General features: G+C 44.3%; 1 protein-coding gene across 1 annotated transcript in view; it reads left to right on the forward strand.

Moving 5' to 3' along the window:
• Positions 1 to 2178: 2178 nt before the first annotated feature.
• LOC306777108 (connector enhancer of kinase suppressor of ras 2) overlaps positions 2179 to 25907 on the forward strand; it is a gene marked incomplete at both ends in the record, with an annotated part of 62895 nt that continues 39166 nt past the window's right edge. Inside the window, 2 exon segments of the mRNA XM_079268079.1 lie at positions 2179 to 2242; positions 24077 to 24240. Coding sequence (XP_079124205.1) covers positions 2179 to 2242; positions 24077 to 24240 — 228 coding nt within the window.

The raw sequence follows: 25907 nt of genomic DNA on the forward strand, positions 1-25907 counted from the left end.
TAATCATGATTGTGACGTGTTCGCAGACATGAGCCAATGGGAGCTCAAGATCATCGCTGTGACATTCGGAAAGGGCTGAAAACTGAGCGCCGTGGTCCCGCCCACCATTGACTTTGTTCAGTGGGCTGCTGGAGGAGGAGGAGGTCACAGACATGGAAGCAGACGAAACTTTGGATAGGGAACGGGGTCTGTGTCCTCATCAGCATGTCAAAGTATCCTTCGAAGTGTTTCTTTAGTTTCGTCTGCCACTGAAGCTGTGCTGGAATGTACAGCAGGTGCTGTACATGTTGCCAACAGAACATGTTTAGAGTGACTGTTTTCCCTGCGGGATACATACTTATTACACTTTGTGATCAAGATAGCAAATGTTGTTTTTGTTAAAACATTATTATTGACAGGAAAAGTTTGTGCATGATTGATGCTTTTTTTCCATTTCAAAATGATGGTTGAAAGTTCAAATCTGCCTTTTTTTTACATTCAGATGCTTACATTGTGAACCTTCTGCAACCTGCTTTGGCAATACTGCACTGAGCTATCGTCGTGCAATGAATTGTATCACCTTTTTTATCTTAGTCATCAAACGACTGCAAGAGAAACAGTATCCCAGATGTTTTATTTATCTACAAGATCACTCTGGTCCTTAACATCTCTTCATCCAACACTGCACTGTCAGAAATATGACTTATTACAGTCTAATAGCTTATTAGCATTTCTGCTGCAGTATGGCGAACAATATGTATCAGGGAGAGAGACATTGCCGTATAGGACACAGAGCATGCATGAAGAATTTGTCCGCAGCAATCCGAGCCATTAGGCAAATGGTGCAATAAATGTTCTGTCCTTTGAACCAGGTCGAAACAAACATTGCTCCTTTAGAGGTACCTTGCCAATAACATAAACACAGCCGCTGAGTGCCATGCATTTTCATTTGAAGGACTCCACCAGACATTATTGATACTTTGTAGAGCATCCCAATCTGTTTGAGGGTTTGTATGGAGCTACATACATATGCATACCTGCACTTTGAAACTTTGTTTTGTTTTGTTTGTTCCGTGTAACAGAAATAAAGTAAGTTATTCTACAGTATGATCATTGTGTTTTGTGATTGTTCCGGCTGTGTGTGTGTGTCTATCCTATATCCTGCTGCTTTCCCCATCTTCCTATATAGTGAGCCTTATTTTGGTGGATGTGGTGGTGTGTGTGTGCGTGGAGGGGATGCTGCTTTATTCCATGACGTCACCTGTGTCCCAGGTGCGCAGCAGGGGGCGCTGTTTCCCACAGCGGAGCTCATGCACCGGGCAGCAGCGCCTGACAACTGATGCTGATTTCCTCATCCACAGATTATGGTGAATTTAGAAAAAGAAAAAAAGAAACAGCTGACATATAAGCACTGCCTTGTCTTGTGATGTGGCTACCACACATAACGTGCAGACAACAACGATGTTTCACGCTAATGATGACACGAATTATCTGTGAAAATACAAATCATGAAAACGTGTCATTTCTGTAATAAGTCATGTATACTTATGGTATGTCTGTGTTACTAAAAATGACCCTACTGCGCTATTATGGCGTTTTTACCACGCATTTCATTAAAGGGTTGCTTAAGTTATTGTTGTACAGCCTTTATTGCTCTCTCTATGCATGTGTAAGGTGTGTGTGTGTGTGTGGGGGGGGGGGGGCAGAGAGAGATCCTCCCTATATGGTGTGCGTTGCACCATTCCCTGGTCCGTGTTATGAGTGGTGGCCCTTGTGATGCTGCAGCGAGGCGGGCGGGAGGAGAAGAGGAGAAGGGGGAGGGCTCGCTCCATCCCCTCGCGCCCACCGAATCCACTTCTCACTGCTGGCGGGAAGGCACGAGCGAGCGAGCGAGAGAGAGAGAGAGAGAGAGAGAGAGAGAGAGTGAGGGAACGAGAAGGAGGAAGGGTAAAGGAGAGAGAGCGAGAGAGAGAGCGCGTGTGTGCGTGTCTCCGTGTGTGCGCGTGGATTGCACCACCGCATCCCGTTCACCGTTTCTGCAGGCGGCCATGCTCTGATGGAGAGAATAAAACTGACAAACCTCTCTTTTCCCTCAGATTCGCCCACCGCCGTGTCATTCCAGATGTGACTGACAAGTTTCCTTTTTCATGTCGCCCGCATTGAGTCCTGCGCCGTTCATCTCGGAGAGACTGTGACACCATGGCTTTGGTTATGGAACCTATAAGTAAATGGACACCAAAGCAAGTGCTGGACTGGATGAAAGGTAAATGTGGATCCCTTCATTTGCGTCAGGCTGGGTGATGTTCGTGCTGCCCGTGGTGAGCATGAGGGTGATGGTGGTGGTGGGTGAGCAGCGGAGGGCCACACTCTGTGCATGTGTGTTCTCCTCATCCGAAACCTGCAGGCTGACGTGTGCGCTTAGCCGCTGATTTAAAGTCACTAAAGTATTAGAGGGAATGCGTTTGTTGGGCCGGTGCGGTGAAATGGATGTCTCCCCCCGAAAAGAAGCAGGGAGTGGAGCCTCAGCATTCTGTCATCTCGCTTGCTTGAGAGCGCAAGCCAAGCCTATGGGGTGCTGCTGCTGCTGTGCTGACTCCATCAGCATCATCAGCAGCAGCAGCAGCAGAGCTCCCATCGATGAATGTAACGTATGTCATCTGCCCCTTCACTCGCTGCACATGCTCCGAGCCCATATCCCCACTCCCGCTGTATGTGTGTGTGTGTGATTGCATGTGAGCGTGCGTATGTGTTTGATTAATGTAGTTAGCTGCATGCCCCCCCTCTCCTAACCCCCCCCCCCCCCCCCCCACCTATATGCCAGCCGTACAGTCAGATTCAGCACCGTGGACAGCGCAATGCCTCCTACCATATAAGGCAACGCGCCGAACACACTCGCTTCAATTTTTTCTTTTTCTTTTTTCCTGTTTGCTCTCTTTTGCTGGCACGAGATACGTCCTTTCAAACAGCCAGTATGAATGAGTAATCACTAATCATGCGTGTGTGTGTGTGTGTGTGTGTGTATGTATGTGTGTGTGGTAGGAGCCGTTCTCACACACTCTGGTCAGAGCTGTGACAGAAACTGTGGTAGGCCTATTGACAGACAATGGACATGGGGGGGTCCGCAATCCCTTTACTCCTGAAAATCACAGAATCACTTCTGTGTGATGACTCAAAGCAACAATGTAACACTCCTATACACTCGTGACTGTATTCCTCACGCACACACACACACACACACACACACATATGGGGTCACCACTTTTAGTAGCAATGGATTTTCTTCAAACCCCATGTTGTGTTTCCAGACTATAGGCCCCTTTTCATGATGGTAAAGCACTGATGTCTGCGATTAGGAGTCAAGGTGGTTGTCAGACCCTCGGGGGACGCGGGCCAGGGAGTGTTTAGGATGCGATACGTTGAGTGATTACGATGATGCTCCTGCTCTGTGAGCAGCCAGTGTGAAGTTACGGCTTCATCCTCTGATCCTGGGAAGGCTTTGCTCCCTCACCGTTCATTTAGAGAGCTGGAATTTGATTGGAGATGAGATTAGTAACAGGCCAAATGTGGTTAGAGGTTTGCAACATGGAAAGTACAATACAATTGGCACAGTAGAAGGGAGAAGTGTCAAGCTTAACACGACAGTGGAAAGGTTTGGACCTACGAGCTGAATTCCTAATTCATTATTTGCCACACATGCTCCAGGTGCACTGAAACAGCCCGTTTCGGTTTGTCGTCAGCAACATAAGGATGCAGAAAATTGTACACACTTGCACCGAAAGTCTTGAGGGAAGATTGTTTCATCTTGTTACAGCTCCACTCGTGGTCTCCTGCGCATGCGTCTCCCGGCCTCTTCCACATGAAGAGCCGGGGCTCAGAGTTCTATTTTCAACAACGACGTTGCAACAAGATGCCAACGTCGCCCAGTGTTGTCCCTGTTCCTGTGAAGCCCCCTCCTCTTTATTTGTCCTGTGGGGCCTCAGTGGCAGGCTTATATGCTCAGATTTTATTTCCTTCTGAATAAATTAAAAGGAGAAAGGCTGGTATTAATGCTTTCGGGGGTTTCACTTTGGCCTCTTTAGTTTTTCCTTCTGGGAGCTCTTCATCTCTCCCACGCTGTTCAAAGTACCGGTAGTCTTGTGCCATCTTTAGGGAGCGGTGACATTGAGACCTTCCTTAAGAAGCACTGTAGTGACTTCTCTTACCACAAGAGAGAAAAGTAAATGAACGCAGGTATAAGATGCAGGTGCTGATTGTTTCTCTGTGGAGAGAGGGGTCATCATGGTCCTCGGTTTTTCAATCCATCGTGAGATACTGAGCCGTATTGTCTCTGATTGTAGCAACAAAACAACAGCTGTAGCTGAATTGTGTGTACTATTTTTATTCTATTCTTGTTATTTTGGGGGGCATTTAATGCCTCCACTATAGGCAGCACCAGTATAGAGATGCAACAAAGGTCCCCAGCAGGACCCGAACATGCGGATCAGCCATGAGGGGGGCCCCTGATTTGTGTGTACCAGTGACAAAAACTCTCAAAATATTGTGAATATTACGTACAGAAAGTAAGAATCTTTTCACAATTTCACTAGCTTTCACGAGAGGGAAAGAAATGCTTTATTTAAAGTTATCCAATGGAAATATTTCCTTAAATTTCAAACATTGCAGACGAGTTGTTTGTAAGATATTAGCAACAATACCAACAATTCATTGTATGATTTGTTTTTATCTGTAAAGAGTGTATCCACAGGTCGACTTTGATCAAATTTCAGAAAAATCGCTTTTATACTTTGACAGGATATGCACAAAGACTACATGTTTTTTTTACGTTAGTCATATATAAATACAGATATGTATATTATATTTAATATTACTGATGCATTACTTGTATCTACTGAAGTTAAATCTATGAAAATAGATGATGTTTTACAAGATAATTACATAATTTGTATGTAAAATATTGGTCTGCAAATAGCTGTCAGACAAATGTTCTGGAGTAGAATAACATAAATATATTGCTATAAATTGTAATGGAGTAGAATAAATAAGTCATGTGAATCAATAAATAACACTTAAAGCACAAATTCCTCAAAATGCAGCTTAAGCACAGGCCTTACGTTACTTGTCATCCCTTGTCAGTGAGGCTTTCCCCCATATGGACCCTTCCACCTTTGAAAAAGAACATTTGCATTTATAGTTGGCCTTGTGGGGTCATAAGAGATAGTTTGAGTTGTAAAGTAATTACCAAGTTCTGTGACCAGATGTCATCAGATGGACACCATGGACACGTTTTAAGACTCCATCCTTCCCCTGCAGAGGAAAAGGTAAAACAAAAAAAAAAGACAAGCTTTATCCAGGTCTCGTTTTTTAACCTCATCGGTCACTCCTGTCATATGAAACAATACGAGACTCTGCGATCCTGGAGAAAACCTGACAGCTCTCGCCACCGGGCCGAGCAGCAATTTACCGTGTCTCTCACAGAAGGACTGCTCCAGCAGCAGAACACTGGTGAGCCTCACAGAAAGATGACTCATCAGCGTTTGTTTTGATTTGAACACCCACACCGGAGGAGTTTCCTTTATGTGTGTGTGTGTGTTTGAGGGGATATGCACCGGGGGGGGGGGGGGGGGGTGTGTGTAGACGCAACTGATGTGTAACTGAATGACGCGTATAGGGATCTGTGCTTTAACGTGTTGGGCAACAAAGAAAAAAAGAAATAAACCGGACTCCTCCTCATCCTCTCTGTGCTTCGTGCACCTCATCAGATCACCCTGTGCTTTCAGGCGGGCGCGCTGATGCGTGCACGTGACGGGAAAACGAACACGGCAGCTCACTTTTCCAGCAGTGATCCCTGTTTTGATCACTGCTGTGAGGGGGGGGGCATGTTTACTACCATTCCTTACTGTGTGATTTAGTCTCCTGCTGACATGGTGCAGAAGTCTGTGTTGGAAAACACGCTTCCCCTGGCTCCGACTGTGTGCTTGTTGTAGTTTCAGCTGCATTAAAGATTAAAGAGCGTGCCTTATTAGGACACACACACACACACACACACACACACACACACATAAACTCCCCCAGTCCTCGGTTTTCACACACATAAAGAAATGCAGAGATGGCTGCATATGGATGCACATATACAGGCGCTCAAAGGAATGCACATGCTCACTGGAATATATGGTACGTGTACGTGTGTGTGGGCACTGACACACATGCATAGACGTAACGAACTCTGGAGCAGCGGTTTTAAGTGGGGCATCCGTAGTCATGGAAACCAGATCTGATCGCGTCGGAGTCACAGCACATGTCATAAGATGGGGGATCCAGCAACGCACGCAGATGCCCAACATCTATCCTGGATGCCTTGGACACTTCGCATAGTGATGTGAATATACATGCCGCACTCCACACACACAGTCACACACACACACACGCACACACACACACACACACACACACACACACACACACACACACACACACACACACACACACACACACACACACACACACACACACACACACAAGCTTCCTCTCCTGTTTTATGGCCCTGAGCAGAGAAAGAGCAGGGACACGCATTCAGAAATGGGGATGTGTGAAGCAAAATGAAAGAAAGGCTGATGAGCCTAAGATGGGGGAGGAACCGAGGGAGTGTGCAAGGGGAAGGGTGGGCATGACGGAGAAAGAGGTGGGGGGGGGTGTGCAGAGAATGGGAGGATGCAGTGGGCATCATATCAAAGCACCCGCTCTATCCGGGCGCTCGGACAGAGGGACCTGTGTGTGTGTGTGTGTGTGCGTGTTCTCGTATGTGTGTGTGTGTTCTCGTATGTGTTTTACTGGGTTGATTTTGCACCTGTTGTTCCGGGGGGCTGCAGTTTTACGACCACATATATTAACTTGGTGCAAAGTTTCCCAACCTTGGGGGTCGGGACCCCACATGAGATCGCACGATGCAGCAGACGAGGCCCACTGGGGATTTTTCTAAAAATCAACAATTGTGTGAAAATTCAAATTGACGTGACAACTTAATTGCTAGGTTTACAAGATAGCGCATGTTGTTAAACCCTGACTTAAAAGATTAGACTAGATTTTAAGCTGTCATCCTTTTATAGTTGCCAGGAAGTAGCTTAGCTGTCAACATCACTGCAAAGCTAGTTTGTCTGTTGAAGCTCAGACCAGCAGCTTGTTCGAACATAATGCCTCAGAATTATGAAATAAATGACTTTATCATGGCTCTTGAGGTGTTTATAACACACTACATGGCACTAATAGCAAATAAAGAGCAAAGTATGAACCACAACAACCTAGCGAAGCGTGTGCACACGTATCACACTGACCAATCACACTGCTCGCAGCCAAAGGAATACGTATTTCATTCTTAAACCTGCATTAGCGTATCTTTCAGCCACTTTGGGGCAATGCTGTAAACAACACAATTAACATATTATCAGCTTTATGAAGTTATAGCATACATTTTAGCTGACATGTTGATCTAGATATCCAGCAGCAACATTGGCGTTTATTATGAGTCGTGTATTAACTTGTCGTTTTTTATCCATAGAATTGAGGGAGAACGTGTGTCGGGTGATCATGGATAACACAAACGAAATAAGCCCTTTTACTTTACACGCTGTCATTTGATCCCTCGTTGATAACATTTAGCAGCTTTAATGTCAACATGTGACACTCAAGTCTGCTTCCTTGACGCTCTCTCTTGATGAAGCTAAAGTTCATGCTAACATGTTATTCTGCTATTCTGGGTTCAGGGTCACTTCAGATTCTCCGAGGCCGGTTAGATCCTCAGAGTCAAGCTCTGCCTCTGAACTCCTCGCAGCTTTGCCGGTTGACCCTGTTTCCCGTCCTCGTGTTCCTTCAGATTGAATGAATGAATGAATTTTATTGATATCGCACTTTTCACAGACAGTAGTATCACAAAGTGCTGAACAGAGCAGACATTTAAAAGCATAAAAAACACAATGTGACCCTAGGGTCAATAAATTATCAACACAGAGAAAATTAAAAAATTAAAGAATAAAATAAAAAATAAAATAAAAATGTAAAACATATTTTAAGAGCAGGTCTAGGACATGGGTTTACTTTTACACAAACGCCAGCCTAAACAGGTGGGTTTTTAGCTGGCTTTTAAAAGTATCCACAGTATCTGCGAGGCGTAGAGTTGCAGGCAGAGCATTCCAGAGCCTCGGGGCCACTGCCTCAAAGGCTCGGTCACCACGGGTCTTAAATCGTGTGCGTGGGACTGACAGAAGACCTAGAGCGTTTGACCTGAGAGTGCGGGCGGGTGAATAGGGGCGAAGTAGATCAGCTACATAAGCCGGAGCCTGACCGTGAAGTGCTCTGTAAGTGATGGTGAGAATTTTAAAGTGTATCCTACATGCTACAGGAAGAGATTGCCTCTTGACACCTCCCTGCGAGCAGGATTTCTGCGAGAAGGAGGCTGTGGCGCACTTGAAAGCCCGTGTATACCGGGGAGCGAAAAATGCCACGGCCTTAAGAATATTCTGTCATGATGTGATAAATATTTCACAGTCGGAATATTTTTAGTGAGCGTTGGGCCTTTTCTTCCCACTCACCGGAGCACTTACTCCAGCTGGAGGCTTGCACATTTTTTTTGAGGGGGGGTGCAAGGTGACGGGACAGGAGTCATAGCTGCCTGCCGTCGCTCTTATCACAGGCTTTACTCTGACCTAAACCAGGTCCACCCCCAAAAAAAGCACAGGTTTGATTTTGGTTGATGGTAATGCAAAGTAACTGCTCCTTTCTATTGTGGAACACATACAGTATAGGCTACAGTATGTGTGTGTGTGTGTGTGTGTGTGTGTGTGTGTGTGTGTGTGTGTGTGTGTGTGTGTGTGTGTGTGTGTGTGTGTGTGTGTGTGTGTGTGTGTGTGTGTGTGTGTGTGTGCGTGTGTGTGTGCTCCTTAGCCTAGAACCAGTGCAGGGACCTGAGGGGCAGCAACTGCTGATCCCACACTTCTGCTCAGAGGCCTCTCTCTCTCTCTCTCTCTCTCTCTCTCTCTCTCTCTCTCTCTCTCTCTCTCTCTCTCGCTCACTCTCATCGCTCCGGTTGCCTGGCAACCCTTGTGTCTTCCGAAGGGGAGGCGTTTATTTTGCTCAGGAAAGAGGGAAAGATCGGAGAGAACTGCATGAAATGTGGATGAAGCTGTCAACATGCGATGCTCGCTCAAGCCTCGGCACGCTGGGATTTGCTGATGGTCCTGGGTGGGGGGGGGGGGGGGGGGGCGGGGGGTTTCTTCAGTGTTTCTTCAAGAGATGTTTCAGGTCTGCTAACAGACATATTTGTGTATCTCATCGTACGGGTAGGAAAACAAGAGGAAGAATAAAGATCTTGCTCGATGGTAAAGTTCAACAGCTTGTAGGATATAAAGCGTAGACTCAAGTTACAAAATCTGAATCTTTTTGATTGGTAAAAACATGACAACTCTACACTGACAATTCCTTTCACATTTTAATTTGGCATGTTTTTGGCAGCTTAATTTCTTTACTTTGACATTGTCCTTGAACGAAAATTCAAGCTATTACGGACGGATAACACATTTTCTCCCTAGCCACATGAATATCGCTTCACGTTAATTATAAACAGAGAAGAAAGAAAATATCTGGTGAGATAGTTGGAGCTCAAAGCCCCTGAAAACTTGGTTTCAAATCCAAAGTACTTCTATCCAACATGACATGTTCATGTCTGAATGAACAACGATCAAAGCTCCTATCATCAATCGAGGGTCAACACTCAAAGACTTCATGGGGACTGTGTGCTGGTGCCGTTTGATCAGACTTGATTGAGAGTGGCCCGGCAACATCAGCAAACATCAAACCAATGGCATCAGATTTGGATTAAAATGTTGCTGAATCCTGATTGGTGGATGAAAAAAGGTGACTCTGCTTTTCCCAAATGAGTCCCGTCCAATTGAAACTAGTGACAAGAGCAAAGACGAAAATACAAACATCTCTGAAGTGAAGTAACCAAAAATAGTTATGACACTGATGTGTATTCATGCAGGATCCCTTAACTCACAATGAAAAGCAGCACGAGAGAGAGAGAGAGTGGTTCCAGACTTTAGATAGAGCCGGCACTTATTACTAAATATCCTGAAAAAGGCTCTCATTCAGCTCAAGTGAAAAATCCCTGTGTCGCAGTAGAATTCAGGAGGTTGTGAGTAACCTGCTGCATGCAGTCATCTTATTATCTCTATCAGACTGTGTGGAAGAAAAAAAAGAAAAGCAGACTGTTGACAACTGACAAATGTGTGTTGGGACGAGCTATTCAAAGTGATGGATGCGTGAGATATGCCGGCGATGCCCTGGCTCAGCAAATACTGCTCAATATTTAGTTCCTGAATGGCAGCAGGAAAGGCATTATTTACAGGAAACGCATTAGTGTGGCCTGCCACCGCCACACGAGCAGCGCCACGCTGTAGTGGCTCGGTGGAAGCCCGGCTTTCAGCTATCTCTGGCTAAGCTGTGATGCAATAACCAAAGTCAGCAGCGCTCCCAGGGGAAACTATCAGCAGCTTACGACTTGATTACACAGAGAGACACTTCCGACATTACTCATGCAAAATTACTTTTTTGTTTGTTTCGGCTGCACGCGGGCTAAGACTCCTACTACACTTCAGTTTTTCATGTTCCCTGCAGTTACTGTGAATGTGAGAAGGCACTTGGGAGGCAGAGAAGGGTATTTGTTGTTGCTTGGTGCAGGTTGTGACTGATCACATCTACATAATTAAATGTCATTAACTGACTTGCGAGGTGTAGTGCTGACTAACCTGACGCCCATAGGTGTTGGTTAGTGTGTGTGTGTGTGTGTGTGTGTGCAGCATGAGCAGCACGTGCTATTTCCAGCTGGCATATGAACTCAGCAGATGAGCCCAGATCAGCTGTTTGGCCTCTAGGGGAGGCATTCTGACTCATCTGATTGGCTAGCAGCTGTGTGTCACAACGTGTATGCACATGTGTGATTGCATGGCTGTTTGTGTCCGTGCTCAGCTCGCATATATACTCGTGTAAGTGTATGCGCTGTGATTCGTTGGAAACTCTGCAGCTCATTCATCTGTGTGTGTGTGTGTGTGTGTGTGCGTGTGCGTGTGTGTGTGTTGCAGAAGTAGGACATAGCCATGGCAGGGGGGCTTTGCCAGAGGTAGCAGAGGTACTCAGCCTGGACTTCTTTGATTCTTTATTCATCACCTCTTTATATAATTCATACTAACTGTAGGTGGAGAGAGGGGATACAAAAAGAGAAGGGGGTAGAAAAGGTGCAGCTATTACTGATTAGACACCAGGAAGAGGGCTGAAGTGACGAGCAGAATAAGAAGTGTCATACAGTTCAGTCCCCCTGCAGAGAATCTTAAGATATTGTAATGGCATCATTTTGGAATTATGGTCAGATATTGTATTGGCATGACGACATAACGTGCCACACAACGTACGACATGGCTGCTATTAAAAAGCGCTGCCAGAGGGAGAGGCAGACGGGGGAGGACACGTGAGAGCGGCAGAGGAAATGAGAAGCGTGTATTGGTTTGGTTCAAGAGGCTTACCTCCATTAAAGTGTGTGGACATAAAGATTCTGATTCTGAGAAATGGCCACCACCGTTTTTTGTCTCTCCTCTCGCACGGTGTCAGGAGTCATATAATTCAGAAATCCTACTCATTAGCTGCAGTCTTCCTCTCTCCATGTTCCCTGCATGGCTGTCTCTGGATTTACAGCTGGTTCGCTAAAGAAGTCTCAACGGTCAGCACACTGTTTCCAACACTGGTGATGATTTATTAGACCACACTAGACTATTTCCCCCACTGTCATAAACATTTTACACTGAAAGCAGAGACAAACAGCTCAATTGAATATAATACTGGAATTGTAGTGCCTTTCTCTTCGTGAAGAATTTGTCACCGAGAGGATTCTCGTGGAAACAAACAAACATGCGGAACTGTATTGCAATTAATTATCACTTTATTTTATTATTTTTAGTTTGTCTCAATAAAGACGAGAAACTGGATATGAGAATAAACAACAATTCAAGGAGATTTCTACAGAAAAACAGAAAAATTAACATGTGATCACACGATAACGGTCCACTCAAAGAGAACAAATGTCAGATTTGGAAAAATAAAACATAATTTTCGAAATGGCACATAACGTGATGGAGAGTAGTTTAGTGCATTTACTAACTTACTGCACTGAAGTACAATGTTGAGGTTGTTCCTTTCCTTGAGTATTTCCAACTAATGCTGCTCGATACTTCTCTCAGAGACAAGTATTGCACTTTTTACTCCACTGCATTTATTTTACAGCTATAATTATTAGTTACTTTTCAGATTCATATTTTACATTAAAAAAAGATGATGCCCACATAAAATACAGAACGTTCCCAGTGAGCATTTTTTGGTTCAAAAGACGTTTAAAAGACGTCTATGCCCGACGTTGAATAAACGTTCAAAAGTGAAAGTTTTTTCGCCGACTATTTGTAGACGTTGAACAGACGTTCACGCTTAGACCAGATTTAAACGTGATTTGTAATACTATAATTTTTCGTCCTCTACATTGTGCTAATACTAATATATCATGATTTAGAGGCTTACTAAGAAACCACATCCACATTTATCAGTTGAAAGCCAGTATTGGACATCACGTTGATATCTGGTCTAAACGTGAGCGTTGAATCAACGTCTACAAATAGTCGGCTAAAAACCTTTCACTTTTCACCGTGTTTTAACCGTGTATTCAACCTCACCGTGTATTCAACCTCACCGTGTATTCAACGCCGAAATGCTTACAGTCCTTCTGGGTATAGAACACATCAACAGTTTCCACTTACAGGACAAAAGACCAAGTGACACAGCAACAGTTAATTTGTATTTATTAAAGCACAATATAAATATAACAATGTTCTTTATATAAAAACATAATCTCCTTTTCCTTCTTTAAATGTCGTTTTCAAAGCCACACAGGAGCCTGTTTCAGGAGATCTGCCATATTTTTCAAACTGGACATCTGTAAATAAAACAAGTATTAGAAAAACATATTGACTTAGACCAGTTTTGAACGTCTCTACACCGGAGACCATAGGCGTGTCTTCAACAGAACAATGCTGACCTGGATATTACACAATATTGTTTATATATAGCCAAAACCCAAACAACAATGTTTTGACCATGATCTAATAACGTTAGTACAGTACATTAACTAACACACATGTCCACTGTTTACTGTTCGTAAACTGCTAACGCTACATGCTAACAAGCTAGCAGCCTCGCCCGCATGATGATCATAACATGATATTAATGGTATGGTAATAATATTTCGGTTTGCAATACTGGAATAAAGTAGTTCAAGTACTTACAGAGTACGTCGTTAGCGTGAAGCCTCGTTTATTCCTCGTTTATCCTCATTTATTCCGTCAGCTCGTTCACTTCCTCATCACTCAGTAAGAGCTAGCTTGCTCAACCCTTGTTTCCAGCCTCTAACTTAGAACAATGCAGAGTCCGTGCGCATGCGTATTCCAGCAGTAAACACTGAGTTGTATTTTAGTGAACATATGCAGACATAATGTGCTCTGCTCTCATTATGATGTCCTGTGAGCTTCTTGTTGACAGCACACAGTCTATAGTTCCATATTTACGACGTTTTATATGAGACATTGAATGCGTTGAAATAACGTCTTCGTGTAGACCACATATGAACGGACAGCGGAATATGATTTTGGAGAAATACGTTTAAAGTAACCAAAATCGCGTCTCTTTCAACCTACAACTGAACAAACCATCAATATTTTAAAACAAATTGGTGTTTTGTGACACGTTGATATTGTAACCGTAATTTAGCCGGTTCAAAAGACGGTTAAAATACGTCTTATGCTGCGTTCACACCGGTCGCGTTGATTTTTTGACGCGCGTCGAGATTACATACAAAGTCTATGCACAGACGCGATGAGACTGGCGCGCTGCGATTTTGCGATGGCGCGGCGCGTTGGACGCGTTATTGCAGTGCGGTGGACGCGGTGGACGCGTTGGACGCCGCAAAATCGCTAACGCGCGAGTTGAAATTTTTCAACTTCAGCGACATAATCGCGTGACGCTGTGGCGCGATAGCCTATCAGCGTTGAGTTGCTCCCCCTGTCATCACTGGCTTCCTGCCGTTGTTGAATCAGGAAATAAATCCTGTAGCCGTCTGTGTTCACCCAGAGCTCTACGATACCTCATATCAATAGAGACCGGACCAAACTATGTGTATGCATGTGTGTGTGTAAACCATACGATACAAACAATAGACGCTGCCGTATTTACGTCTACGTGACGTTATTGAGTGCTGGCGGAGCTGCTACGATGTTAGCATAGCCTAGCACCGATCCATCAGAGCTCCATTGAGAAGACAAGTAACCTACAAATCGGCGGCATCATTACGTAGTTATTTCGGAGTCCCTTTTTGTCGGAGAAGACAAGTACAAATCGGCATCATTACGTAGTTATTTCGGAGTCCCTTTTTGTCGGTTTATTGCCGTTGAATCACAGCCAAATCAGTTTATTTTGTGTTCCTACAGCTGTAGTAAACAGCGACCGGTGGCTTGCTAGACACAGTGAATACAGCTCGATACAATCCACGGAGCTCCTCTGAACAATATTATGAACCAGACATGACGGCGTTTGGCATTCCGATGTTTGAGGGACTTTCACAACACGTACAAAGCAGCAATTGTCCTTATTCCTTTCACGGTTGACAGCGGAAATAAATGGCGGCCAGATGGAGGCTTCCAGGACGATAAACCACGGCCCCTCTCCGGCGCTACGAGATTTTGCGGCGTCTGGTGTGAACACGACCGGCGGCGCGTTGGACGCGATTGTGCAGTGCGTTGGACGCTTTTTTGCAGTGCGTCAAAAAATCAACGCGACCGGTGTGAACACGGCATTAGACGTTCAGACCCCATATCAACGCTTTTTCAACCAGAAATCAACGTTGAAATCCGGGTTAGTGCTCACTGGGATAGCTGCACTGACAGATAAAATAAAAATAACTAGTATAAATCAAATAAAAAATATATTATATATAAGATTAAATAATTTATATTTCTCTCTTTCTGTCTTGGCTAATCACACGCACGCACTCACTCACGGGCGCGTCACTGAATGCCATGGAAACGGACCTGACCGAGGTTACTTAAGGCCTCAGAACATTCGAATCCTCACTCTGCACTTGGACCTGAGCGTAAACAACTCTTGTACATACCGTGGAGAGCCTACTCTTTGAGTTTTTAACTTCTTGAGAAAAGCTACTTGATACAAAACTTGTTGGAGAAACTGCTAGATCGCTACTTTCGTGGACAACAGAAGCGCCTGACGATCTTTGGCTGAAGGAAGAGCACCTGCGGGGAGTGTGCTGTGAGAGATGGCTCGTCCCTGTGCGGGTAAGTCAACTTTTACATTTATTTTAGCATTTTTCTTTTGATTCACCCCCTTCAAAGCATTTAACGCATTCTCAGTTTAGAAATCAGTGAAAGGTGAACAGTTGACACTGTATTATCAGGCCTGTCGGAAACAGACACTCGTATAAACTGATTATTTGACTGACATAATGTCGTAAATGTTGCTGGATATCTGTGGAATGTGTTCACAATAGTGTAGATGTTTAATTAAACACAGTTATTTTGGTTTGAAGGCATCAAATCTTCCTATTTTAACATTAAAATGTATATTTCTGAAAATAGAACACTTTCATAAAATGCTAAATAAATGCTGAAGTTGGTAACCATGGTAACCATATGGAACGGTTAAAGGCGAGCGTCTGGGTGTAGCCTACGTCATCAAACCAGGACACGATGCGTCCCTGAGTGGGTTTGACTGTTGAAACCTGAGTTATTGAACAAACATCTGATCCTTTGACGGCATCATATTACATAGACTATTTTTATAACATTTAGCTTTGAGATGCGCTTTGCTCGTTGTTGTGGTATTTGGTTTTCGAGGGACAACAGAGCGATCTGTTAAGTAACTGTACGGGGCTGCATGTGCGCGTGCTGCATCTCCTCCACGCGCTGTGATATGCAACTCATAAGCCAGGAGAATAATGAATTATAAACTCAAGAGGTTCGTCATGTTCGATTAATGTAGACACGTTTCACTGTGCGTCGCTAGTTCAACAAATACGTTCACGCTGTTTATTGCAAGCCATTCACCGTTTCGTCCACACAAATGCAAAATACACATCTTTGTCCAGAGCTCACGTACTCAACAGTCGTTAATTGACCTGCTGACTGACTGATTAGCAGCTGGAATCTGAATCCAGATCAGAAACGTGTGAAAAGCCCGTTCGTAAAAGCGCGTGGCCAGCTGCTCCTCTCACCTACTCTGTTGTTTCGGACATATAATAATAACAGTAATAAGGATAATATCTATAACGACAACAATAATATTTATTGCTTTTATCATTATTAATATAGTTGTGTTATGTGTTCAAACTAACAGAGGCAGAGCTGCACTGTGTTTGCTATAAATGTTTAAAAGTGAACCCTCTTGTGTGTTGGGGACTTTATGTGAGTTGTGTAGTACTGTACTGAGTTACTTTATGGCTCTGTCGTCTTTTCTAATTTGAACTTTGATTATTGCTTCATGTAATCCAGAAATATTTCATGTTATGAGAAATCCTGACAGTTTAAATGTTTCCCTCTCAGCTGGTGTCGACTACGTCGTGGAACGTCCTGCACAAGACGGCCTCCCTGAAGTCATCAGGATCCTCGACGACGATGACCAAGTATGTGATCTCCCAATCCTGATTTCTTGCGTTGTGGGTGGAGTTCAGGTGGAGCCCGGCGTGGTGGGTGGAGGTCAGGTGGAGCCAGGCGTGGTGGGTGGAGGTCAGGTGGAGCCAGGCGTGGTGGGTGGAGGTCAGGTGGAGCCAGGCGTGGTGGGTGGAGGTCAGGTGGAGCCAGGCGTGGTGGGTGGAGGTCAGGTGCAGCCCGGCCTGGTTCGAGATCAGTTGGAATGCCTCGTGTTGGGTGTACGAAATCAGAGGGGGCTCGTCGTTGTGGGTGACGCTGAGATGCTCCGCCATGTTCGCGAGTTGCTTCAGTTGCTCTTCAGGGACGTGGAGGACGAGGATGAGGACGAGGAGGACGAGGACGGCAACGATTCCGGGTACGATGACTCCTGCGATGACCTGCCGGAAGTGGATGATGTGGAGGAAGATGATCATGAACAGGACCGTGTTCGTTTCGCTCGACGCTTTGTTGTGGACCGTCCTCAAGATGCTCCGCCCCCAGTCCCCCAGAGGTCAGAAGAGTCCACCAAGAGGAGCAGGGAAGAGGACCACACGGAGCAGGCGAGTGTGAAGAGGCAGAGGACCGGTGAGGACGACCACGAGGACGCGACCCCCTCCACTTCAGGCCTCGGATCCTCCATGAAGAGGACCAGAGAAGAGGACGACAGGGAGTCGGCACCCTCCACTTCAGCCTTCGGTCCCTCCACAAAGAAGAGCCGGGCAGATGACTACAGATGGTCTCCAGAGTCTCCACCCTCCACTTCAGGCCTCGGATCCTCCATGAAGAGGACCAGAGAAGAGGACGACAGGGAGTCGGCACCCTCCACTTCAGCCTTCGGTCCCTCCACAAAGAAGAGCCGGGCAGATGACTACAGATGGTCTCCAGAGTCTCCACCCTCCACTTCAGGCCTCAGCTTCCCCCCACCCAGAAGATACTGGCAGCCGGCTGAAGACAGCGACTCGGATTGAGACCGACAGCATGTTTGCTGCAGGATTGTAAAACCTTTGCGTCTGGCAGGACTGATAAAGCACCAGACAGCCTTCCCTTGCGTCTGACGGGGTTGGCGATAGGCAGCATCCTGCAGCAGAGCTTTTAAATATCTCTTCTTTCTTGATTTTCCATTTTCCGGATCGACACCGGAGAGGAGAGCAGGGGGAACACGGGTAACACACAACTGGTCAGACAGGGATCCTGACAGGTTGTTCACTTTACTCACGACTCGGATTGAGACCGACAGCATGTTTGCTGCAGGATTGTAAAACCTTTACGTCTGGCAGGACTGATAAAGCACCAGACAGCCTTCCCTTGCGTCTGGCGGGGTTGGCGATAGGCAGCATCCTGCAGCAGAGCTTTTAAATATCTCTTCTTTCTTGATTTTCCATTTGAAAAATGGTTGATGCTGGATGCAGAGTAAGTGAGCAGTGAAGAGTCTGTCACGGGAGTTCAAGATCAGGACCCAACAGCAAGACTACAGGACACAGAATCTGGTAAAACTGATTTCATTTTACCAACATAAAGGACAGGAATGTGTGGAGCCCGTGGTCCGACACAGGGTGCAGGCCGGATTGACTGTGTGATGTCCCGTGGATCGACACCGGAGAGGAGAGCAGGGGGAACACGGGTAACACACAACGGGTCAGACAGGGATCCTGACAGGTTGTTCACTTTACTCACGACTCGGATTGAGACCGACAGCATGTTTGCTGCAGGATTGTAAAACCTTTACGTCTGGCAGGACTGATAAAGCACCAGACAGCCTTCCCTTGCGTCTGGCGGGGTTGGCGATAGGCAGCATCCTGCAGCAGAGCTTTTAAATATCTCTTCTTTCTTGATTTTCCATTTGAAAAATGGTTGATGCTGGACGCAGAGTAAGTGATCAGTGAAGATTCTGTCACGGGAGTTCAAGATCAGGACCCAAGACTACAGGACACAGAATCTGGTAAAACAGATTTTATTTTACCAACAAAAGTCTTCCACTCCTGTCTGTCCTGGGCGAGTCGCTGGATGGTGCCCCGTGAGTGGTTTAGGCTCTGCATCTCCTTCTCCACAGTTCTTCTCCGTGTGTTTCTTGGTCGGCCTCTTTTTCTTTTCCCTTCTGGTGTCCAATGTAAGGCTGTTCTTGTAATATCAGCAGGATTTTTTCTCAACACATGTCCCATCCATCCCCATCTTCTGCTCATTAGTATGGTCGCCATGCATTCTTGTTGGCATTTGTCATACAGTTCTTTATTTGAAATGGTGTTTGGCCAGAAAATGTGCAGTATTCGTCTTAAACTCTTGGTGTGGAAGGTTGATAGTCTGTTGAGGTCTTCTTGTGTCATTCTGCAGCATTCAGAACCGTACAATAGGGTGGATAAAACACTGCTCTGATACAATTTAAGTTTGGTCTTGATGGCGTACTGCTGTGACCTCCAAATGTTGGCTTGTATCAGACAGAGGTATGGTAAAAATTACTAACGTTCTGAAAAGTTTTCCAAGTCTCTTTTACTCAGGTATCGATGGCTGTAACACAGAAAGCAACATCCTGGATCTCCTAGACAACAGAGACCAGAGGACCAGATGAGAAGGATGGAGGACCACAGGACCAGATGAGAAGGACGGATGACCACAGGACCAGATGAGAAGGACGGAGGACCAGATGAGAAGGACGGAGGACCACAGGAACAGATGAGAAGGATGGAGGACCAGATGAGAAGGACAGATGACCAGATGAGAAGGACGGAGGACCACAGGACCAGATGGAGAGCGGTGGTTGCCTTTCTTTCAGTGGGCTGAGTAAGTAATCCCTCACTAAGACCACAGAAGTATCAGTCATAAGATTCCATCATTGAACAATGTAAAGGTTGTATCGTTGAGTTAAAAGTATTCATCTCTTGTGTTTGTGTCTCACAGGGCAGGACTCCTCTGTGCTTTTTTTCTCACTCCTGGGGCAACTGAGAGTGGACGTCTTCCAAATCCATCATCCCAGGAAGACCCAGACCCACCACAGACCACTGAACCACTCTCAGCACCCCAGTGAGTCTGAGACCCAGCGAGTGACGTCCTCCCTGCCACTCCCTGCCCCTCCCCCCCCCCCCAGTAGCACAATACAAATAAATGTGTGACAAACTTTCAAAATGTGTCTTTGTATTGGAAACAACATCATATTTCTGATATAATTGAAAAATCTGACAATGTACGACAATTAATATACAATAAATATTGTGCAAGTGATCATTTTATAGCTTCTTGATTTTCATTTGACTCAAAGCCTGTTAATACTGTTAAGGATTGATAAATATAATATTACATGTTGATATAAATAAAACAGGGAAAGCTTTAGATTACTGCCCCAACGTGCAGCATAATTCTTCCCAATTTAATTATAACTAAATCATAAATAATTAAAATATTTACTGATTGTTAACTAGTACAGAACTGATGACACATGTAGGTGCAAGGGAACAAGCTGTGACGTTAATGAATAAGGGGGAAACAATGTGGGAACGTAATTAATTCATATCATTATTATAATTTATATTTACATTTATGAATATATATATGTATGTATATAGGTGTGTGAATGACATAAAAAAGTTATTGATAAATACATTTTATTTACAAGAACTATAAATGATTGAAAATGAGTTATTTAACATAGCAACTGGTTGAATTATTAACTGATTATTAATTTAGAAAAACGATATGATGAAAAAGGACTATGAATGAATTGTTGAATATATGATTGAAAAACAGATTACAACTAAAACCTTTACAGTATATTAATATCTGTATACAGTAATCCTTCTGAGCAGGCATCCTAGGCAGGAAACAGGAAGTCCTCTGTAGCGTAGGCCGTCTCATTTCGGAGACCGCATGGTCCAGCCTTCACGGTCCTCAAAGGACGGCTGGGTCCTCCGAAGGATGCAGCCCCTGAATTGAGACATGTGGTGGAAAAAAAAATCTCTTTCACCTCTCTGTGAGAAATAATCAAACATATTGACTTAGACCAGTTTTGAACGTCTCTACACCGGAGACCATAGACGTGTCTTCAACGGAACAATGCTGACCTGGATATTACACAATATTGTTTATATATTGCCATAACCCAAACAACAATGTTTTGACCATGATCGTATTAACGTTAGTACAGTACAGATTAACTAACACACATGTCAAGCTAGCAGCCTCGCCCGCATGATGAGTAACATGATATTAATGGTATGGGAATGATATTTCGGTTTGCAATATTGGAATAAAGTCCCAGTGAGCATTTTTTGGTTCAAAAGACGTTTAAAAGACGTCTATGCCCGACGTTGAATAAACGTTCAAAAGTGAAAGTTTTTTCGCCGACTATTTGTAGATGTTGAACAGACGTTCACGCTTAGACCAGATTTAAACGTGATTTGCAATACTATAATTTTTCGTCCTCTACATTGTGCTAATACTAATATATCATGATTTAGAGGCTTACTAAGAAACCACATCCACATTTATCAGTTGAAAGCTAGTATTGGACATCACGTTGATATCTGGTCTAAACGTGAGCGTTGAATCAACGTCTACAAATAGTCGGCTAAAAACCTTTCACTTTTCACCGTGTATTAACCGTGTATTCAACCTCACCGTGTATTCAACGCCGAAATGCTTACAGTGCTTCTGGGTATAGAACACATCAACAGTTTCCACTTACAGGACAAAAGACCAAGTGACACAGCAACAGTTAATTTGTATTTATTAAAGCACAATATAAATATAACAATGTTCTTTATATAAAAACATAATCTCCTTTTCCTTCTTTAAATGTCGTTTTCAAAGCCACACAGGAGCCTGTTTCAGGAGATCTGCCATATTTTTCAAACTGGACATCTGTAAATAAAACAAGTATTAGAAAAACATATTGACTTAGACCAGTTTTGAACGTCTCTACACCGGAGACCATAGGCGTGTCTTCAACGGAACAATGCTGACCTGGATATTACACAATATTGTTTATATATTGCCAAAACCCAAACAACAATGTTTTGACCATGATCTAATAACGTTAGTACAGTACATTAACTAACACACATGTCCACTGTTTACTGTTCGTAAACTGCTAACGCTACATGCTAACAAGCTAGCAGCCTCGCCCGCGTGATGATCATAACATGATATTAATGGTATGGTAATAATATTTCGGTTTGCAATACTGGAATAAAGTAGTTCAAGTACTTACAGAGTACGTCGTTAGCGTGAAGCCTCGTTTATTCCTCGTTTATCCTCATTTATTCCGTCAGCTCGTTCACTTCCTCATCACTCAGTAAGAGCTAGCTTGCTCAACCCTTGTTTCCAGCCTCTAACTTAGAACAATGCAGAGTCCGTGCGCATGCGTATTCCAGCAGTAAACACTGAGTTGTATTTTAGTGAACATATGCAGACATAATGTGCTCTGCTCTCATTATGATGTCCTGGGAGCTTCTTGTTGACAGCACACAGTCTATAGTTCCATATTTACGACGTTTTATATGAGACATTGAATGCGTTGAAATAACGTCTTCGTGTAGACCACATATGAACGGACAGCGTAATATGATTTTGGAGAAATATGTTTAAAGGAACCAAAATCGCGTCTCTTTCAACCTACAACTGAACAAACCATCAATATTTTAAAACAAATTGGTGTTTTGTGACACGTTGATATTGTAACCGTAATTTAGCCGGTTCAAAAGACGGTTAAAATACGTCTTAGACGTTCAGACCCCATATCAACGCTTTTTCAACCAGAAATCAACGTTGAAATCCGGGTTAGTGCTCACTGGGTTGTTTAAGATTAAACCAGTGCCTTATCAGTCCTTATGTTTAGGAACCATTCTGTGAAACTAGCTCCACCTAAAAACCAACGCAAATACCTGAAAACAAAACACCAGAGTCGTTACTCAAGTAAAAATTCACAAGGAGGAAATACTCGTAAGTCTAGCAGGAAAAATATTTATTCAGTAAACATGTCATTCGCAAAATATATGTGAAATGTCAAAAGTGAAAGTATTCAACGCAGGAAAATGTTTGTAGTTTGTAAAATCTGTCTAGTAACAAGTAACTATATCTGTCAGACTTCCCTTTGAGTTGCAGTGGAGTCATAAGCAGAAAGTGAAGTGAAATAATATGAGTACTTGAGTAAATGTACACAGCAAACATTCCACCACACTTTACTGTTGAAGCAGTTTTTATTTTAAGACATTTCTAATTTCTTAACAAGATGACACCAAATTGCATGTGCACAAAGTCATCCCATGTACCTGATTTCACGTTTCCACTGACTTGATGCACAAACTCGAGGTCTCAACAGCCGTGAGACACACACTAACACGTGTGCTATGAGGGGTTTGTCCATGGGGAATGTATTCCTAGGAACAATTTCCACTTGTGGCTCTCCAAAGCGAGCCTCTCACAGACGTGTTAGAGTCACGATTGCTCTTCTGTGCTGCATGTAACGCGATTGTTTGCCCGTGTCACTCGGAGCAACAGCGGCGCTTACGTTTCGTCTGTGATGTCCCATGGCCCACCGAGAGCAAGATGCCTCCTGCTCATCCTTTTGTGGCGACCGTGTTAAGGTGCTACCACACTGTTTTTCCTCACAGCTCCACTCTTCTTTAACAACATGCCTCCACAGAGGCATCGAGACCCCCGAATAACAGCAGCAGTCCTAATTGTATTTGTGTGATTGCGTTCACAGTGTGCAGCGTTTGTGTGCTGCAGTGGGTCCACTTGTGTGTGTGTGTGTGTGTGTGTGTGCGTGTGTTGATTCCTCTCCTGCTTTTTGTTGCTCTGCGTGTGCTCACTGTGGAGCGGACTTGTTCATTAGGTCTGTGGGGAGGTGTGCTTTCTGCTGACTTTGTTTGGTTCAAAGCCTGAGGCTCACACTGATCAATACTATCCCGGACCCACCGCGTCCATGTGCGGCTGATTGGCTCTCTGCGTGGCAGGTGTCCACGGCTTAACAACGGAAAGTCATACGTCGATATGTTGCTCACATCTCTCCGGGTATATTTTGGACACACCCTTAATCACTCAGAATGTAAATGCATGAAAGTCAGTATTCCTGCCTTACCCTGAAAACACAAAAAAAATGCATTGCTTTTAATTATTTTGGCATTAGGCTGGTGTTTAGCTTTTGTTGTACTTTGTATACTTTCTTTAAAACATTTTTGTCTCTGGAGGCGAAGAAAAATCTCTGAAAACCCTAACTAGACCAGTTATGTTTTGTCCTTTTTGGCTGAGGCTGACCGGCAGGCCCTTTATCGTACACAGTACTATGCCTCAGCACTGGCTAATCTGTGTCCGTCTGTGTCTCTCCTCAGGTCTGGATGACTGTCTCCAGCAGTACGTGAAGAGTTTCGAGCGGGAGCAGATGGGGGGAGAGCAGCTGCTGCACATCACCCATCAGGAGCTGGAGGAGCTGGGTGTCACCAGAATAGGACATCAGGAGCTCATCCTGGAAGCTGTCGACCTCCTCTGTGCCCTGGTCAGTCAGTCAGCCCCGGTTACTGACACGGTTTCTCTCAGTCGCTTACACTTTGGAGGGTGTGATATATATAGACCTAGACGCACCGCCGCAGGTCTTGGATGTGTGTGTTATTAAGTCTTTGAGTGTGTAAATGTGTCCATATATATACTGCATTGATATGAGACGGCCGAGAGCCAAAACTATGGAGCCCCAGAGCTGACTAATAAGCAAAAGGTGGTAAAAGGTTGTCACGCAAGTCAAAAACAGAACCGAATACATTAATTAATAGCCTAATACTTAGCTAAGTAGCGTTAGCTTCCTAACTTTGTCAGCTAAAATGCTTTACTGCTACAGGAGGTGGCGCTGCAGCAGCATACACTACAGCATATGGGTGGTTAAAAATTTGCTTTAATGTTGGACGTTAGCTTCAGCCAGGTAGCTACCCAGAACAATCACTCTCTAACATGTACATTATCCAATACCCAACACTAAATTGTGTAAATTTATTGTCCTGTTAGAAACCACTTATTAGCCTTTTTCTCTTCAATAACTCTTTTATTGAGTGAAATTGTGAGCGATCCCAAGAACAAAATAACAGTGGGGAAGTAAACAACACAGAGAAAAAACAAAAAAATGCATTTTGCTAGTTAGCATGTTCCTCGCTGGTTCGAGTGCTATGCTGCGTTCACACTAAATCGCGCCATTCACGCCGTGTTACTCGCCGGGGACCATTTGTGAATCGCTCCAGACGTGCTGGATAGGGGGCGTGGCTTATCGCCCTGGAAGCCGTTATTAACCAAAGCCATTTATTTCCGCCATCAACCATGGAAGAAATAACCTCTATTTCTGCTTAGTACTTGTTGTGGAAGTCCCAGATATCCCGGGAAACTAAACGCCGTCATGTCTGGGTTCATAACAGTCCGGAGGAGTTCTGTGGATTTTATCGAGCTGTATTCACTGTGTCTAGCAAGCCACACGTCGCTGTTTACTACAGCTGTATGAACACAAAACAAACTGATTTAGCTGTGATTTAACTGCAATAAACGGACAATAAGGGATGCTGAAATAACTACGATGCCGATTTGTAAAAAGTTTGAATTCATGTTTTGTTAGTTCTCTCTGCAAGACGGCAAGAAAATAACTTTTAAAACTGGAGCTCGGATCGATCGGTGCTAGGCTAAGCTAACATTGTAGCAGCTCTATCAAAAAGCGTCTATTCATTGTTTGTACATGTAGGCCGACACATAGTTTGGTCCGGTCTCTATTGATATGAGGTATCGTAGAGCTCTGGGTGAACACAGACGGCTGCAGTATTTGTTTCCTGATTCAACAACGGCAGGACGTCACTGATGACAGGAGAAACATCTCAACGCTGATAGGCTATCGCGCAGCAGCGGCACGCGATTTTTTCGCCGAAGTTGAAAAATTTCAAATTTGCGTCAATCGCGCCATCGCCAATTAGCGTGACTGAGTCTCATTGCGTCTGTGCATAGACTCCGTATGTAATCTACTCACGCGAATAATTTGGTGTGAATGCAGCATTAGCGCTTAGCTTGCCAGCTACAGCTGATTTAAATCAAGCCAATTCTGTTTGTATTATTAGAATTGGTAACTTTCAAGTTCACCAGAATTACTTTAACTAAGACCAATTTAGGGTAAGTTCATGTAACACCTGAAGAAATTCT

The sequence above is a fragment of the Melanostigma gelatinosum genome, assembly GCF_949748355.1.
Source record: "Melanostigma gelatinosum genome assembly, chromosome: 5".
Lineage (NCBI taxonomy): Eukaryota > Metazoa > Chordata > Actinopteri > Perciformes > Zoarcidae > Melanostigma > Melanostigma gelatinosum.